This window comes from Cryptomeria japonica, chromosome 6 (assembly GCF_030272615.1).
Source record: "Cryptomeria japonica chromosome 6, Sugi_1.0, whole genome shotgun sequence".
Classification (NCBI taxonomy): domain Eukaryota; kingdom Viridiplantae; phylum Streptophyta; class Pinopsida; order Cupressales; family Cupressaceae; genus Cryptomeria; species Cryptomeria japonica.
In genome coordinates, this window is record NC_081410.1 from 597399971 (window position 1) to 597414954 (window position 14984).

A 14984-nucleotide genomic window follows, 5' to 3' on the forward strand; every position below is an offset into this window, starting at 1 on the left:
GACATAAAACTAATGGCAACTTAGTAAGTAGTAACAATAGATAATGCGATATAAATAGAGAGGAGAGGGAGAGATGTGAAAATAGATATAGAGAGGGTAGGAGTGAGAGATAAACAAGGTGATAGAGACAAGTGTGTGTGTGTGTGTGTGTGTGTGTGTGTGTGTGTGAGAGAGAGAGAGACAGAGAGAGAGAGAGAGAGAGATTAGTTATCCATACCTAGAATATTGTATCCCTATCTCTCTTTCTCTATTTATTAGTAAAAATTACTCTAGTTATAGCTATATTATAAGTATATAACTATTTACCCATATAATAAGGATGGATACGTTATATGTACTTATATACTTATTTAATATATACTTTAACTAAAAACTATTATATATTTTTCTCAATTATTAATAGAACTATGACTTTATTACACCTTTATTAATAACCTATCATTATTTATGAAAATATATTTTATATACTTTGGATATTCTTGTTTAAATTTATTACCAAAATATACTTCAATACATTATAAGGATAGAGAAAATGATAGTATATATTTTTCCTGTCTTTATATTCATGTTGTACCTATCATAAAATCTATACGTACCTTCTATAAATCTTATATATTGTATATAATCTTCTCAAATATTTATAATTAAAAAATATTATAACATTAATTGAAAGATAAACTAAATAATAACAAATTAAAAACTATAATAAAATTGAATGTAAACATAATTAGATTCTTAAACAAATAAATTTAAAAAAAACAAAATTGTAGTTTTAATAAAATAATATAAAAAAAGCTATATTAACTTCCTTCAAAACCATTCCAATACAACAAATAACAACACTCTAAAGTTGTGCTAAAGCATTCATGCAAAAACTTGAGAGGGAGTGAATTTCAGATATGTTTTTGATTAAGATAAAGATAAACGGGTTTTACAGGGACTCGAAACCCAAATCCAACAAAAAATTAAACACAGTAACCAGAGTCTAACCAGCCGCTAAACAACTATAGAAATAGGGGATTCGCCCCAAAACAAAAAACCACAAAAAGAGGACCTAAACAAGACGCACCAACAAAACAACCTAAGAAAGGGATTTCATAAGCTCAACATTCTTCTGGATCACTTTATTATTAATCTCCTAGAGTTCCTCCATAATGAACCTTGAACTACTAGTTACCTGATATTTCTCCTAGTTTTGGTACACGGTTCCGTGGATGCCTACACCTCCTAGTTCATCTTAGTCAAGTTGATATGTGGGGATCTCTTGGCTCTGGTCATCTGCTCCTTCTGCATGGCCATTTTCTCATTGACTCTTTTGAGACCCTCGGAACTGCTATGCATGGTTTCCTTGCTAACCTCCACCATACCCTTTAGTTTACTATTTAGTTTCTGTATTTCTTTCTCCAGCCTGTCGATTTTAGCCTCATGTTCAGTCTTCACAATCTTAATATCTTTCACAATTTTTTGGGACAACTTTAGGAGTTCATTAGTCCTATCTGGAGCTGGAATCTCAGTGAAAGTGGCAATGAGATCCTTAATCCCCTATTTCATAATATTAATTTCCCCAAAAAACCATCGGAAACGCTTTTCCTAATACAATAGTGACTTCCCTAGGAGCTTATCAACATACATTTCATCATCTTTGGTCTCATTGGGGTCCACATTGAGGGGGATGTCAAGTTTTATTTGATTATCCTCCTTTTCAAGATTCTCCACCTTTTTTCCAGTCTTCTATTTTTTAAGATTTTGTGGGCCCAAGATGTGGGTCTATGAAACAGGGGGTTTCTTTTTAGCATACCATCTAGGTGGTTTTTTTTTTTTCTTCTGTTGCTACTAGAACCAGGAATGGTCTTCTTCAAGGGACCCTCATCCTCCGAGGGTTTATAATCCGAGTCGTTCGACACCTGGATATCATTCCAATACATAGCCATTCTTCCCTTTGCATTGTCAAACTCCGTATCTAAAACATCATGTACCTCCTGGCTGGCTAAAGACTTGAGGTTTATCAGAGTAGGGGAGGGTTTAACCTCATGGGCTTTCTTATACTCCATGATTAGGAGGATTAAACCCTCATGTAGAACCAAATTATCCTCATATTAGAATGCTTACTAATAGATGGATCCAATGAAGATAACAAGTAAAATGGAATGGAAATTCTTTTTTCATGCCTAAAATGATTTAGAGTTGTGAAACGGTAAGAGAAAATGCTAGCAAAGTGGCCATCAGGGGTTATGTAGCTCATCATGAATTCCACCATATCTGCCTAGAGACTCTGAAGGTCCAGCTGATTGTAGCCACCATCTCGGTTCTTCTTAACCCTTCTTCTTTCACTCTATTTTTCATAGAAAACTGAGAGGGCTTCTTCTGAATTCTTCCTTTCCTTGAAGAATTTCCTGCCCTCCATACTGAGTCCAGAAATCTCAATAATGAAGGATTCGTTGATTCTGAACTCAACCCCATACACACACAACACCCCATTATCCCAATTTCTCATAAATAAATTTGTGAGCTGATGGTTCTGTCCATGAATTTTTTGAACAAAGGGCTCCATTCCTCCATTCACGAGTTCCCTCCAGACCTCACCATTTTTCTCCCAAAGCTCACACAAGGATGACTCTATTATGTTTTTGTCTCACCCCATTATGATACTGCTTCTATAATTCTTTTGGGTGAAACCAAAAATAGGCTTCAGGCCGATGCAAAACAAATAGAGCCACAAGAACAATCTGGAAACTCGCCTTCGCTCCTTTCTATGAAAAGTCCTACACATGTGATCTTTCATCATTAATGTTCAAGCAAAGAGAGATTTTCGGTGTCCTTCCTTGCCAACTCACACAACTGGAATGGAAAGGAATCCCCTTCCTGCCACCATTTTTCATCATCTCTACCCACACCTAGATTAGCCACATGGTCAACTGGCCTGTTGCCCTCCGTCAAAACATGTGAGATTTTAATAGCCTCAAATTTGGTCATCATTTCAAATCATTCCTGCATTAAATGGTTAATCGTCCAACTAGGAGGAGATTTTTTATTCAAACAATTTATTATATTTAACGAATCACTCTCTAACCATACCTTCTTTAATCCTCCATGGCTAGCCATTTTAAGCCCAATGTAGGCTGCATTTGCCTTGTACAGATATGTTATCCAAAACACAGACTTCTTATAGTTAACTTCTTATAGTTAACTGGACAAATGCATAATAAAATGCTTGCATGGTGAGAAAATCCTCAACTTCAGGCTTCACTATTCACATCTTACGCCAATATCTATAAACATAAATGTGGAAGCACAAGCACTCATAAATCATATAGACACATAAAATATTTTAAAATATCTATAGTATTCTTAATTAATTGATGATTAATAATTATAATTATTTAATTAATATCTGCAAAAGGCAACACAGGTAAAAGTCAAAAAGTGAAAATATCAATACAATTTTGCTTAAAAAACAAGCACCGTCTGATGCGGCGATTATACGGACCACTTTGAAGGTTGACGATTTCAAACAAGCTGCAATTTGTAACTTGCACTAAAATTTTCAATTAAGATTTCGAAGTTTGCAGTTTTCTTATGTTATCCTTGATATTTCTATATTCAATCGGATGGGAGTGCAGCGTTGGTATTCTTCTACTTGCGATTTTGACCGTCTCTCCTGCACTATAAATTACACGCCCTGTCTCAATTAATGAAGAAAGCTGAGCTGAACTCACAGGAAATGAAGACTTACAATGCGTGGCGTATTTTTTCAATTCTCATTCTTTGTTTAACTATTTTTTCTGTTCAGATCGGATCGGATGAGTTTTGGAGACCTCCCCAAAGTTCATACCCATTCGCGGTATGGCATATCAGCGATAACTATGCCGTGGGTAGCACGTTTGAGAGTAATTTGATCGGAATGATGAATAATTTGGTTCAAAATACATCTCAAACGGGATTCAATATGTCTTCATACGGGAAAAACCCTAACAAAGTGTACGGCCTCATGCAGTGCATAGGAAATGCGTCGCAATCGCAATGCCGCCAATGTGCCCATAACATTACCAGATATACCATCGACCCAAATTATCAAGTATGTGGTCAATCTCTAAATTGCCAGATCTGGTTTGATACGTGCTACCTACGCTACGCCAATTACAGTTTCGTTTCGGTCTTTGAAAAAGATGCATTGTGGCTTGTGAGCTCTGGAGAAATTTCTCTAAAATACAGTAAAAGCCCTAGCGTGTTTAGGAGAACTCTCGAGAAACTTTTCTCCAATTTGTCTGCAGAAGCGTGTCAAGATGGTAGTAACGGATTTGCTGCTCAATCGGCTATTTATTCGACTCCAACACAGGAAAATGTAGACGCTTTTGTGGAATGTTCCAGAGATCTGTCTTCTGCCAACTGTAGTTCTTGCTTGGCGATCGGATTCGAATCGATGAAGCCCGTTGATCATTTGCGAGCTGAGTTTTACCATAAAAATTGCCTTGTTCGTTACGTATCAACTGAATCGGTTTACGCATCAACTGAAACGGGTTAGTTTTTCACTTGTATTTATTGGTATGAGTAATTTATAAACATCCCATCTCTTTTTACAACCGTTGGTATCAGTGCTCAGAGTGCCCATTGATTTTCAGCATAATGTGTGTTTGTATGATTTTTTACTGGTATTTTAGAATGTGTGTTTGTGCAGGTAATTCAGCATGGAAGAAGCCGTTGACAATGTGGGTGGTACTTATTGGGGGCCTCCTGCTATCCATCTTTGCACCCGTTTGTGCATAATCCATTCACTGGCTTGCTCGTTTTCTGTCTTTTATCGTCTTTGCCATTTATGTGAGGTGGCCTGCCACCTCAATTGTTTTATTGTTTTTAACGCTAAAATGTAATATCCTGAACAGTCCATTGTTCTTTTATGAAAAAAACAAGGTTTTGCAATTGATGAGCCTTTTGTTCAGTTTAAGATATGATTGATTTTTTATATTTGTATGTGTAAGTGCTTGTTGATTGTTGATAAAGAGATTACATAATATAACATTCTTTCTCTTCTTTTCTCATTAATATAATGGGAATGTTAAGGGGATAATTGATGTTAGAATGTTTAAATATATGGAGATTATATATTTGTGATTAGTATATTTTGTATTTTTTTATATCGAGATGATGTCAATTTTTTAAATATTAAAAAAGTAATTTTTATTTTTATTTTAAGTTTTTGAATTTGTGATATGTATTTTATTTTATTTTTTCAAAATGGTAAATCGGATAATATAAAATAATTTTATTTTTTTTAATTTCAATGATCATAAATTTTAAGAAATTGAAATTTAAAATTATTAAATTTTAATACTTATGCAAGTTTTCAATAATTAGAATCAACTTTCTATCATGATTTCTTGAATTTGGTATTAGTGTTTTAAGACATTCATTTTTTTAAATTGAGACAATTCATTACACATAATAGATTCTAACAATACGAATACACTAAGGAATAGAGTCTCCCATCATGGATTTTCACTCATCCTCCCATCCCAAAAATTCAAACCCCCATTTCCCCTTGGTGATCCTATTGAGTTTTGCCCTACCTAGTTAGGCTCCTTCACCTCCCTCTCCACTTCTAGTGCTTTGTTACATTTGAATCCATTGACAACAAATTGGTCTGCTTCATCAAAGTTGACCCTAATACCAACCTCTTCTCCCATACCTCCTTTGCAAGAATTTTGGTGGATTTGTACCTCTGCAAACCACTTCCTATTGAGATTTCTCTTAAGGTTGGCAAATTACAATGGAGATAGATCCTAGACTATAAGGAGATATTTTTCAGGTGTAGATGTTGTTTGACAACTAAGCACTTGGCATCCTCTTGTCTTCCTGATTCTTGACTTCTCTCCTCTCCTACCAGGTGGAAAGAATTTGAATGGTGTCATCTCATGATCTTCCTGGTGGGTGTACACTCAACTTTGGACTCAACTACAACTTCGATGCCCCCTCTTTGATGACTATCACTGATTCAATGGTTTGTGTTTGATTGAACCCTATGGCACTTTCCCTAGTAGTTCCTACCTTGGCAACCACTGATTTTGTTGTTACCTCTTTGTGTGTTGCTAACACTTCTTTGACTCCTTCAAGTCTGATTGTGAGTATTGGATTTATCGCTTCCATGGTCCTTGATTCCCTCTATCTAGATTGTGAGGTTCCCCATTTAGGTTAAGCGACATGACTTTCATATGCATCTGTTAGTTCTAAGGGTTTTTCTATCACTGCTCCCCTTGATTATCTGGAATAAGATTATTCTTCGATAGTAGTACAACAAAAAAAGGCATCATTATTCTCTTCTAACCCAAAAGTTTTGGATTGTTCAGTTGGGCCTACTTGTCGGTCCTAATTTTAATTTTCAATAGATTCTATATTTTTGTCAAATTTAGCTTTGCAATGTTGTACTCGAGTTACGTAGGTGTAACTCTATTGTCCCTCACTTATCATTTTGATGTAGTTTGTCTGATCTATAATGTTTTGGGGCCCTTAAATACTTAAATTAGTAAAAAATAATATAAAGAAACTCTCACATGAAATCATTTTACAACCATTTCTATATCAACATATAATATATGATTTAAGATGAATATAATTTTAGGGGTACCTACAATCTATCCTCATTTCCTTATATCACTTTACATAAGAAATATGATCATTATAATAAAAAGATAATTAACATATGTAAGAAATGCCAATGTCATTGGAAAGTTCACTCATATCAAGAGAAGATACTTATCTCATTCTTTTAAGTGAAGGTACATGTTATACAAAATCGCTCGAATATAAATATTATAACTATAGGAACTAAACTACTAGATAAATATAAATGTATTAACCTTGACTATGTAGCTATCGATACCATTTGTATATACGTGGTTGGAACTAGAATAGATAAATAATTGTGTACTCGTTACATCAAAATTTGCACTATTAGGATCCCTAAGTACTATAATGTATGCAAACACATTGCTTAGCACTATGTGTGCTAGCACCCATAAAAAATGATACTCTTGGAATTATTTTATTAAATATTGAGGATTCCCTTGACCAAATACATGGAATTACTAGCAATACTCTCTTTCTCTAAATGATTTATAAAATCACTCAAATTTTGATCAAGATTGAGTACAATTAAATTTCAAAGGCCCTCAAGGAAGCCTCATGGTTAAAAGAAACTTCAATATTAAATCTTATAGTAGGAGAAGTTAGTTGTATGCTTATTATCCAAGAAGGCATTATTGTGGTAGATTGGTCATTAGTAAACTATGTGTAACTCAGACTCATTCTTATAGGAGTACCTATACCATGATAAGACACGTTTGTATTTTGGATAGTCATCTGAACCATGTTATTGGAGTGTGAGGATTGAGTTGTGAAACTTGAGAATGGTAACACAATGCATAACCCATATTCTTAAAAAATAAAGTTAATATAAGGATGGATTTAATAATTTTAAATTTTTGAAGAGTTTTAAAATATTCAAAAGTTTTAAATGCTCTAAGATTTTGATATAAATGTTGGGTTCGCCAATATTTAGTTAATGATTTTTTTTATTCGAGGAACTTTCGATTTCAGCTTCTTCGATCCCAGAGAAACTACTCAAAGAAGATCTCTTCCCATGAGGCCATTTTTGGGGGGTCGTCATTCCCCACACTTCACTTTTTCAAATTTGTGAGGTCAACAACCCATCAAAGGCACAAGGCCTATGAGCTCAATTGCCTAGTGGGGCTTTGAACCTTGGTGGCCACCTCACAAACGAAGTGTTTCCACTACAAAAATAAATGTATAAATACTTTAGTGAATGAAATTTGAATCTACTAAATAAAGATGAATTTTTTTAAGGGTGATCTTAAATCACTAGACTAGGATCAATTTTCCAAGGTTTCTTATAAAATTAATCTATTGATAAGACTCTTCTAATTAATCCTTTTAAATATTTTAAATTTTAAAAGAGTTTGTTTTACTAAAATACCCAATCTAACAAGAGAATTGAGAAATAGAAGTCACAATTTAAATATTTAAATGAAAAATATAAAAAATGATGAACTCAGGCTAAAATTTAAAGTTCTCTAGCTTATATGTTAGAAACTTATGTGGATTATAATATGATGTGTTGGCATCCTATATAATGAAAAAACTAAAAATTCTATTCTACCCAAAAAGATACTACCTATATGAGAAACACAATAGAATAGAAAAAAATGGGTCAATCAATTACTAGAATGACAAAATAATATTACAACTAACTAATCTATTGGATGAAATGCATAAAGTAACAAAAATATGAGGGAGGTGAAGAAAATATGACCAATTAAATTTTAAGATTAAAGATTACTCTCCAATATAGCCTAAAGCACCCAAAAGGAAATATAAATGTTTTGTGTTCTTTTTGTTAATTTTTATAGTCAAATAGTATCATTATTTTTATCTCCATGAGAGACTAGTTTTTAAAAAAAAAAAAAATGATCAAAATGATAACCATGCAATAAAAGAACTATGCTAAAATATGAGAACATAGTTACAGTAAGAGATTCAAAACTAAATAATGGAGATAGTTGGTTTATTGGTAGATATTGAAATAGTTTTTATAAGTGATAATTTGTGAGAATATTAAGAGAATAGGCCGAGTGAGGGTCAAAGAGAGGAAAGAATAACCATTCATAATGCACTTCATATATTACATTATAGGGGTTGACTGTGGAAGGATGAATGAAATACTTCAAAATAGTTAATGGGATCATGAATTATGGTGGGACTTTAATGTGTCACACATACATATTAACTTTTAGTGTAGTTCACACATCAATAGTTTTCTTGTTATTATCTTATGCAAATCATACAAGACAATACATTTATATAAGAGGATATATTTACAAAATCTCTCCCATGTAGTTTTCCCTAATTCTACAATTAGTGAGCTATTGAAATAATTCATAAAATATAACAAATGATCACTAACAAATTTTTCAACATTCCCCCCCTTAACGTGAACAAGGCAAAACCCCACACTTTCCATTGCAGTACACCCAACTCTTCTAGCTCATAATCATGGTTCAAACAAAATGCATCTTTCATCAGCCTTTCATATTTTTCGCATAGTTTTAGCAAAAACTTGGACATGAACAAGAACACACTCATCTATTCACCTCATATGGTCTTTTGTAATACCATTATCTATTTAAGATCCTTGAATTCCATTACACTAGTGCTCTTGTTTACTCCAATACTTTACACTATGAGGTTACATAAGGAAATAAAACACTTGTGAATAGAAATAGTCATAATTGTTGATCATGCCACTAGTTCTCCAACATCGTAGGAAATTTCGACTGCCACTATAGATATAATATAGATGTTATATTCCCCCTATGATGTGAATATTTTTATTATTAGAAACATAGAAAATAGAAGCACACATCACAATGAAAAAAAATGCCACTAAAGCTGATTAGTGGAACCAACATTGGTGTCTGACAAGAGTACTCTAAGTGTCTCTTCCTCCATTGCTTGAATTTATCTAAAACATATTCTTCATTACTAGGACATGATAACTCTTCATCATTGGTATATTTTTCCCAATCATTTATTTAGCTTAGGAAGCATGTTGATCTAGTTTTTCATCTAGTAGATCATGTTCCCTATTTTTACAATTCAAAATTGCATATCTCAATTCATTAAAATAAAAGAATTTTATTTTCCCTTTTGAAAAGAAACAATTGAATTTTTACTTGTCTTAGCGGTGGCGCTCCCACTGGGCACCTAGATAAACCACTATGTCGAGGCTTACACAACTTAGATTGGTTTGTAGATGGCGGTTAGAGAAGGGTTTAACCGTGTTTGGTTGGAAAGTGATTCGATGTACATAATCAAATGCATTAATAGACACTAGGAGCTAAGATGGACAATCAGGTATTTGATCAAAGATTGTCATTTCATGACTGCCAACCTGGATGGGTTTAAAGCTTCACAAACGTATCAAGAAGGAAATTCCCCCACCGATTATATGGAAAATCTTGGGGTGGATTATGTGGAGGTTAAATGGTGGACGAAAATGGAAAGTTTCCCGAGAAACCTGTGTGAGCCGACTAGAAGGGACACCGAATTAATCAACCACTCATTACCAATTCATAATGACTAAATGTCGTTGGGATAATTTTTTTCTAGTGGGAGTTTTTTACGACTCCCAGTTCTTGCTATTATAGAGGCTTCTTTTGTTTCTGGTTAGGTTTGTTGTTGAGTGTTCTGGGTGTTCTCTTTGTCTCTATCAAAATTATGCATTTCATGGGGGGTGACAAGAATAGGATGGAACCCACCACTTTTGAAAACTAGAAAAGGAATTCTACACTTTGCAATGAGATTTCAAACAGAGGCCTGGTGCCATATATGGAAAGGTTAAAGGCGAATTCGCCAAGCGCCACTAAAGAATTTGTGAGTAGATGGGATAATGGTATCCTTAAGGTCTATGGCACAGAATTAAGGATTGTAGAAGACTTTATCGCTGAAATTATTGGCTTATAAATGAAGGGAAGGAAGTTCTATAGAGAAAGGAAATATGCAGATGAAGCTATATCCACTTTCTTTGACAAGCAAAAGGAGTGGAATAAGGTTCAAAAGATGGCTGATGGTGGCTACAACTGGAAGGATCTTCATATGCCTTGGGCCGATATGGTGGAGGTTATCATGAGATACATCACTCTTGATGGTCGGTATGCAAGCATTTTTTCCTATCACTTTGTCATTTTGAATCACTTCAGGCATGATAGGAAAATCTCCATTTCATTTTATCATTTTTCCTCCTTAAAGCATAGTTTGGAGAAACATGCTGAGAATGTGGATAATCCAGTCCTTCATGAGGGCCTTATCCATCTCATTATGTATTATACTAAGGCCTATGAAGTCAAGTCATCCCCTATTATGAAAACCCATGTTTCTTCTTTCAAACTGGAGGTTCAGATGATTTATGGCACGAATTTGGAAGGGAAAGATAAAAGGCTTGTCGAGGACTGGTAGGATCATGATTTATCTGATGATCCTGAATATTATCTGCCTACTGGTGAGGTTCCCATTTAGAATATTACCCCTGAGACTGGTAGTAGTAGACTCAACAAACACCCTAGGTGGGCCGCCAGTAAATACAAAAATTTGGGGACCAATCCTGTTGACTTTGTCTCGCCCAAATCAAAGAAGCCCAAATTTGGAAAGGGGTGAGGGTAACATAGATAGTGAAAAGGATATTAAGATTGAAATTCCCATTGAAATTGATCCTAGGAAACAGGGGAGGGTTGTCATTGACCCTGATTTGGATAATTGGATTTCCCTTGCGGATAGCAGTCAGATGGAGTGCCTTTGGAAGATGGGCATGGAGATTGATGCCCTAAAAGAGGGCATAAAGGGTATTGTAGATACTTTTACGGACAACCCTAGACCCAATAAAAATGAGAAAATCCTCCAATTGACCCATAAAGTTAGTGAGGATGTGGATAAGTTAAAATCGAATCATGAAAGTAGAATATGGAATTTGGAGGTGAGTGTTGAAGAAATCAAAGTCTAAAGAATCCGGTTGAGATCAGCAAGGCCACCATGAATAATAGCTCAGAAGGTTTGATGAGGGTCAATAATATGATTACAAATTTCAAGGTTGATCCTATTGCCAGTGTGATTCCTTTGGAATCCAAACAGAAAAAGAAAGTGAAGGGTGTTGGTGATCAGATTTCTCATTCCCATACTATGATAGGTTCATGTACCCGTACTAGGAGCAAGAACCAGGAGCAAGGCAAATCAATATTATCATGGACGAGTTGGAGACTATCAACAGGAAAGTGATTTAGAAGAATCCTGAACTAGTGCATTCTTATCAGTGGGTCTTTGTTTTTGCTGGTCTTAATCATTTTTGTTTTGTAGGTTGTTTTGTGGGCTTGACCCATGTTCATTTAGCCTTTGCTATTGGTTATGGACTTTAATGCTTATTTTTTTGTTATTGTAAAACTCTTGGGTTTTGGATCCCTATAAAACCTGTTTACCTTAATAAAAAACAATTGAATTTTTACTTTTTATTTCTTGAAAGTGAACTTTCTTTGTTATGTACATATAAGAAATTTAGATTCTAAGTCTTTATTGTTGTCAAGTAGAGTGAAGATTAAACTTTGAAGACTAATGTTTATATTTATTAATGTAAACACTATCACAAGAATATTATTAGGAAAACTATTCAAAAGTAATACTTTAGTGGATCATCATCCTTTACTTTCTCATTAATTCCAACTAGCTAATTTAGGAGAGAGTGAAATTGACTTATATGAACTACCTTTTTTTTATCCATCTTCAATATATATACTCTACTTGAATGTCATCTTGGTACCTTCTAGTTCATATCAAAAGAGCTTGTTTAATAACTCTCAAATCTCTTTTGTAGAAATTATGGAATCTACATGGTTCAAGTATTTTTTTGATAAATTGAGGCCAATAGTTTTGAAAGATTTTTTATTTTGGATATTACACATACCAAGTTCATCTGCATCAATTGGTACAATTGACCTTCCAGGAATTCCTTTCGAGGTTCCATCAAAATCAAGTTTTGTGAAATCCAATGGTGGTGGTTTCCACTTCACTGATTTTATATCTATCCTTTTAATCTCATTTTGCAAAAGGATTCCTTGAAAGGGAAGAGAAACTTGCTTCTAGTCCAAAATAATTTGTAAACCCCAAGATGCGAATAATGAGGAAAGTTGTTTAGTATGACAAGTAGTTGCTTTGATATGTTTAGAAGTTGCTTTCTCAATTGCTTTGATAGCTCTTACCACAAATTGTGATTGCCTTCAAAAAATTCTCTTATTTGTCTCCCACCATAGTTTCTATATTAGGATAGATGGTGAGATAATCCAAATGTCATTAGAGAAGGAATCCTAGTTTAGAATAGGCCAACTTTAAAGAATCTCTTTAAGAGAATTTGGTAGAGGTGTTGATCAATGAAGTTTATTTTTGAGACATTCCCAACACTATTGAGAAAAGTGACATTGCACAAGAAGGTGATATGAAGTTTCAACAAAATGATTACATAGAACAAAATTAAAGTTTTGGGATATGCTCAGATGAGCTAGTATATCACTAGTTAAAATTCTATGATTAATTATAGTCCAAGTGAATACACTAGCTTTGGGGAGAATTAATTGATTCCAACAAAAGCAGAAAGCTCTGGTGGAGGTAGGAGTTTGTCTAATTTTCAAAAATTCATAACCTTTCTTAACAGTATAACCACCTAAAGGAGAAGGAGCCCAAATTAGGAAATCCTCTCTATCAGCAATGTGAACTTCTTTGACCTAGAGTTCTTTTAAAAACATCTCTTTTTGGTAATGGGGGAAGGGTAGATTAGAGAAATCCTTCCACTTGTATCCTTAGAATATCATTATCATACAAAATTTCCATGTAATCTCTAACCTAGACTCCCCATATGGTTGAAAGTACCTATTTTTCCTGCTGTAATCTCAAAACACTTGCTAATGGACAATTAGTGATTGTAAATATTCTCTCTGGTTCATGTTAATCAAGATATTTTAATTGAATAATATTTTGCCCATTTTGAGGAAGATTTGGAGTATAGATTCCATACAATCTTAGCTCCTAATGCCTGATGTCTAGCTTCCAACTTATGATTACCCATACCCCCAAAATTCTTACAATTACAAACTTTTTCCCAAGATAACAAAGGTAGCTTATTTTTGCTATCCATATAACAATGTAAATTACTAATATTTAATGCTACTTTTTTTTTAATTTATAATCATGAATTAGAAACAAAATTGTATTTCAAATTAACTGATTTTTCATTTTGAAAAAAAAAACATACATATTACAAATTCCAAAACATAAAATATTTAAAATTATTTCTAATATTAAACATCAACATCAACTCAATATAGAAAATACAAAATATACTAATCTCACACTCCATCACCAAAAATTCAAACATTATTTATCCCCTTCAACACTCCCATTGTATTTATATGTTACACATTACCTTTTATATATATATATATATATATATATCCACAAGCACTTACACAAACAAATTTGAAAAAATCGATCAAATCTTTATCTGAACGAAAGGCTTATCAATTTCGGAGCCTTGTTTTTTCATGAAAGAACAAGTGGATTGTTCAGGATACAACTTTTCAGCATTAAAAACAGTAACAATTGAGGTGGCAGCCGACTTCCCCTTCTATTTTGAAAACATTCCGGGAGTCCGAGCCACCTCACAGGGAAAGTATAGTAAATAACAGAAAACCAGAAAGCCAGCGAATGGATTATGCACAGATGGGTGCTAAGAAGAGAAAACAGACAAACCAGCGAATGGGTTATGCACAGATGGGTGCAAAAATGGATAGCAGGAGGCCCTCCAATAAGTACCACACACATTATCAGCAGTTTCTTCGATGATGAATTACCTGCACAAACGCACATGATTATATTCATCTATTTCTAAAATATCAAAAAAATCATAGTGGGCACTCTCAGCACTAATACCAACGGGTGTGAAAAGAATTGGGATTCCTTTGATTGAAAAAAACACCAATAAATACAAGAGACAAACTAACTCGGTTCAGTTAATCCGTAATTCAATTCAGTTGATACGTAATGAGCAAGGCAACTTTCATGGTAATATTGAGCTTGCAGATGATCAACGGACCTCATAAATTCAAATTCTCTTGCCACGCATGCACAGTAGGCGGAAGACAGATCTCTGGAACATTCAACAAAAGCGTCTACTTTTTCCATGGAAGGAGTCGAATAATCAGCCGATTGAGCAGCAAATCCTTTACTACCATCTTGAGACGCTTCTGCAGACAAATTGGACAGAAGTTTCTCCACAGTTCTGCTAAACACACTAGGGCTTTTACTTTTTTTTCCAGGAGTACCTCCACAATCCACAATCAAGACTGCCTGTTTTTCAAAAACGGAAACGATTCTGTAAT

The 14984-nt window shown here is 34.1% G+C and overlaps 1 protein-coding gene across 1 annotated transcript; it reads left to right on the forward strand.

The window, feature by feature from the left end:
• The first annotated feature begins 3691 nt into the window (after window positions 1-3691).
• On the forward strand, window positions 3692-14448 carry LOC131876725 (cysteine-rich repeat secretory protein 8-like). The gene is made up of 3 exons (XM_059222191.1): window positions 3692-4517; window positions 4676-4752; window positions 14218-14448. Exons 1-3 carry the CDS (start codon window positions 3692-3694, stop codon window positions 14446-14448), a joined length of 1134 nt encoding a protein of 377 aa, XP_059078174.1.
• Window positions 14449-14984: the final 536 nt, after the last annotated feature.